The 4,435-nt window shown below is 43.2% G+C and overlaps 1 protein-coding gene across 5 annotated transcripts in view; it reads right to left on the minus strand.

Annotated features, from left to right (window-relative positions):
• Positions 1-4,435, minus strand: part of CAMKK2 (calcium/calmodulin dependent protein kinase kinase 2) — a 53,896-nt gene that overhangs the window by 28,869 nt on the left and 20,592 nt on the right. For all 5 annotated transcript variants that reach the window (XR_002774857.1, XM_023516856.1, XM_012809030.2 and 2 more), the window contains exons 4-5: positions 3,545-3,598; positions 2,750-2,801 (exon numbers count right to left, since the gene is read on the minus strand). Coding sequence is in view for 4 of the 5 variants with exons in the window: in XM_023516856.1 (XP_023372624.1) it covers positions 2,750-2,801; positions 3,545-3,598 (106 nt within the window). In the remaining variant the exon portion in view is untranslated. The remainder of the gene's footprint in view (positions 1-2,749; positions 2,802-3,544; positions 3,599-4,435) is intronic.

Consider the following 4,435-nt stretch of genomic DNA (forward strand, 5'->3'; position numbering starts at 1 on the left):
TTGAGACAGAGTCTTACTCTGTCACCCTTGATAGAGTCCCGTAGCATCATAGCTCACAGCAACCTCAAACTCTCCGGCTCAAGCAATTCTCTTGCCTCAGCCTCCTGAGTGGCTGGAACTACAGGTGTGCACCACAACATCTGGCTAGTTTTTCCTATTTTTAGTAGAGATGGGGTCTTGCTCTTGCTCAGGCTGGTCTTGAATGAGCTGAAGCAATCTACCTGCCTTGGCCTCCCAGAGTGCTAGGGTTACAGGTGTGAGCCACCATGCCAAAACAGATGTCACATATTCTATGTAAGTAGGGTTCTAGGTGTGATTAACAGAAATGAATATAGATGTGATCCCCCTTGGAAAAGCAAAGACAAAGGTGCAGGTGTCAGACACGGGATGTGACAGGAAGGAAGCTGAGTTCAAAGGAAAGGAGAGGGTGCTAACAGTATCATCTAACGAAGTGAGGAGGTGGGAGACACCTGCTATACCAGCTGGAAAAAGGAGGAAGTGACAAATGTGTAACAATAGAGGAGCAAAACATCGTATCATTTTCATTGCCTTTTGGGAAAGGAAGGTGCTATGGTCTGAATACCTGCACCTCCTCAAAATTCTTACGTGAAAACTTAATCTCCAATATGATGATATGAGGAGGTGACAAGGTCATGAGGGCAGAGTCTTCATAAATGGGATTAGTGCTACTATAAAGAGACCCCAGAGAGTCACCTAGCCTCTCTGTCATGTGAGGAGGCCATGAAATGCTATAACCCAACCTCCAAAACTGGGAGAAATAAATATCTGTTGGTTAAGCCACCTGATCTGTGGCTGTTTTGTTAAAACATAGTGCTTGTTATTTTGTTCAGATGGGAGGTAAGGAGTAGATTAAGTGAGCAAAATCCTCATGTTACTGGAGGCAGTCAAGAGCACATATGAAAATTGGTAAATCAGGCTCATGCCTATAATCCCAGCACTTTTGGAGGATGAAACAGAAGTGACAGTTTGAGGAAAGGAGTTTGAGACAAGTTTAAGCAACAAAGTGGGAGGCCATCAATACAAAAAAAAGAAAACTTTGCCAGGTGTGGTGGCTCAAGCCTATAGTCTCAGCTATTAGGAAGGCTGAGGAATCACTTGACCCCAGGAGTTCAAGGTTGCAATGAGCTATAATCAGGTCATCACACTTCAGCCTGAGTGACAGAGTAAGACCCTGCTCGGAAAATTGAAAAAAAAAAAAAAAAGTTGATTAAATCAATAAATAGTGACACAAGGCACAAGGACATTATCTGGCTCAGAGTTCAGATAAGCAGGAAAAAATAGGTTCTATTGTTAGGATGGGGGGGGTGTTTTTTCTTATCTAATTTCTCTTTTGGGCTCAAGCTGACACTTTGCCCAGCACTGCCTGCAGGGAGCGTATGTTGGAACAGCCTCTGATATGCTCCTTCAGGTCTGTCTTCTGACCACACACAGTAATTACCAGCACCAAAAAAGTGAGGGCTGCCTACAGGGGAAAGGGATGACTAGACAGAAACTACTGGTCTCCACTACATGCCTTCCAGTTCTTTGGCTTTTTTTTTTTTTTTATAAAATGCAATTCAAACACCCCGTGGTATTTAAATTTGTTAAATTCACCATTTTAAAATGTATATTTCAGTAGCTTTAGTGATATATTTCAAGATTGTGCAGCCATCACCAATATCTAATTCCAGAATATCTTCATTGCCCCTTTCCCCTCAAAACCCCATAGCTGTCAGTAATCGCCCCTCATACCTAAGGTGACCAGACATCCCGCCTTTGGCGGGACAGTCCTGATTTTTAACAATTTGTCCCACATCCTGCGGCATTTTTAAAAAGTCCCGAAAGAATGCACAACAAGCTAGGGAACGCAGGAGAACAGGAAGGGAATATACGGTTTTCTGCTGCTATGTGGCTATTTCGCCATGATATGAGGTTTATATTATTTTTGTTAATTTTATAATGTTAAACTTTAATAATAACAAATAATTGTTGAGAACTGATTATCGAGAACTGCTTATCAAAGTTTGCATTGTTGTCAGGCCCCGCCCTCCCAGGCCCCCCCACCCCGTCAATGGTGTCCCGCTCTACCAATGTTAAAATCTGGTCACCTTACTCATACCCCCTCTCCAGCCCCTGCCAACCACTAATGTACTTTCTGTCTTTATGGATTGGCCTATTCTGGATATTTCATATAAATGGAATCACGTAACCTGTGATGTTCTGTGTCTGGCTTCTTTCACTTAGCACAACATTTTTGAGATTCATCTATGTTGGAGCATGAATCAGTATTTCATCTCTTTTTACAGCCAAAAAATATTCCATTAGATACACATACATTTTGCTTATTCATTTATCTGTTGATGGACATTCGGGTTGTGGTTATCATAAATAGTGCTGTGAACATTGATGCACAAGCTTTCGTGTGAACACAGATTTTCAGTTCTCTTGGGTATATCCCTAGAAGGGAAATTGCTGAGTCATATGGTAACTCCATGTTTAATTTTTTGAGGAAATACCAGGCTGTTTTCCTCTGTTGGATTTTTTGACTTGATACCTATATTACTTCAATAACATTTTTGAAATGAAAGTAAATAAAAAACTTTAGCAGGAGGCTCATTTCTGTCTTTGGGGAGAGGCCCTGAGAGAGATGGGATAACCACCCACACCACTCTATAAGGGAAACCACTAGGTGGACTCTGCCCTGTCTTGCCAGCCCCTGCACCTAAGAACAAAGGCCCACCAAACTCACGTGGAAAACCAGCCTGTCGGATCAGCTTCTTTTTGGACAGCACCTTCATTGCCTACAGGAGAAAAGATCCCATATGCCTGGTTAAAGCAGGGAGGAGGAAGAAGGAAGGATGGCAAAGGGTGGGTTCCCTCCACTCCAAGGCCTGCTCAAGCTCCTGGCCCCCTGGCAGCCTTGGGACAATGTAGTGAACCAGTCATTACTAGAGGGCTCAAGCAGCTACTACATCGAGTAGAAGCTGGACTTCCAGAGTCCCTCCAGCTCTGAGGGTGCTTCTGAGGTTCTTGGTCAGCTTTCCCAGCTGGGAAACTACAAGCCTTGAGACTTAAACACAGGCAATCTGGAGTGACGGGTGAAGGAGGGGTATGACTGCCTATTTTATACATGCGGAAAGTGAGGCTCAGCTGTTTTACTCCTGGAGAAATGTCACTTGCCAGGTTCACACAGTTTGCACATGGTAGAGCCAAGATTTGAAACTACATTGGACTGATTCCAAAGCCTCAGCTACAATTTGTCTAGCTGCTGCCTTGTGCTCAGTACAATGGAGAATGCAGAAATGACAGCTTGGAGAAAAGGCATAAGAAACATTTGAATAACTCTCCCTGGGCCAATAACTTCACCTCCCCTCTTCCCTATCTGTAAAATGGGTACACCACATCCTTTGTGATTCCCAAAATGAACATGATCTAAGAAAAAAATGAGAAAAAAGCTATGAAACCTTCCAGAAAACTAAGTGCTGGAAAAGAGACTTTTCTTTAGATAAAGACAGGGGGCAGTGAGGAGAATGTGAATACTCACATAGTAGGTGTTGTCATTTTCATTGTAGGCCAACTTGACCACACCATAAGAGCCCTGAATAAAGGAAGATGCCTATGAAATACTACACATAAATTATGATCTACAAAATGAGGACCCTAATACAGAAGTTGTAAACTGGAAGCCCATTGGTCAAATCTGCCCTGCAACTGTATTTGTTGGACCTGCAGTTTTTACAAAGTTTGGATTAGTTGTCATTAGTTTGGATTAAAAACAAAAAGAGCTGATATAAAAATCCAGATTCTCAAAACTTTTGAAACAATTAAAAGATCTAGCCATATGTAGCTCTCATTTGCACATGTCAACAGTTTGCCACAGATCTCACTACTCTCTACTTAGATCTAGAGCCTACTTCCTCAAGGAGCCCTCATTTCCATAAATTAACAGTTTGCCACAGTCCTCACCATTCCCTACTACCTTACACCTGGCATGGCTCATTCATTTATATCACTCACTTGTTTTCTGTTGGCATTTGTGGTTTTGTAATGATATCACCCATTGGCTAAAATAAAAGCAAAAATAGATGTGAGAGCACCTGAGAGGGAAGAGGACGTGGCGGACTGGGGGGTGGGGGGACTCCACTAATGTAGTGGGGATGTAATTACCACCATGGTAATATGGAATTTCTCTGGAACCTCTGAGAAATACATTTAATTTTAAGAAACAAAAAACAGGCTCAGCGCCTGTGGCTCAAGTGGTTAGGGAGCCAGCCACATACACCTAAGGTGGCGGGCTCGAATCCAGCCCAGGCCCGCCAAACAACAATGACGGCTGCAACCAAAAAATGGCCAGGTGTTGTGGCGGGCGCCTGTGGTCCCAGCTACTTGGGAGGCTGAGGTTGGGCCCAGGAAGTTGGAGGTTGTTGTGAGCTGT

Source organism: Otolemur garnettii, unplaced genomic scaffold, assembly GCF_000181295.1.
Source record: "Otolemur garnettii isolate 467f Iridium unplaced genomic scaffold, OtoGar3 scaffold00099, whole genome shotgun sequence".
Lineage (NCBI taxonomy): Eukaryota > Metazoa > Chordata > Mammalia > Primates > Galagidae > Otolemur > Otolemur garnettii.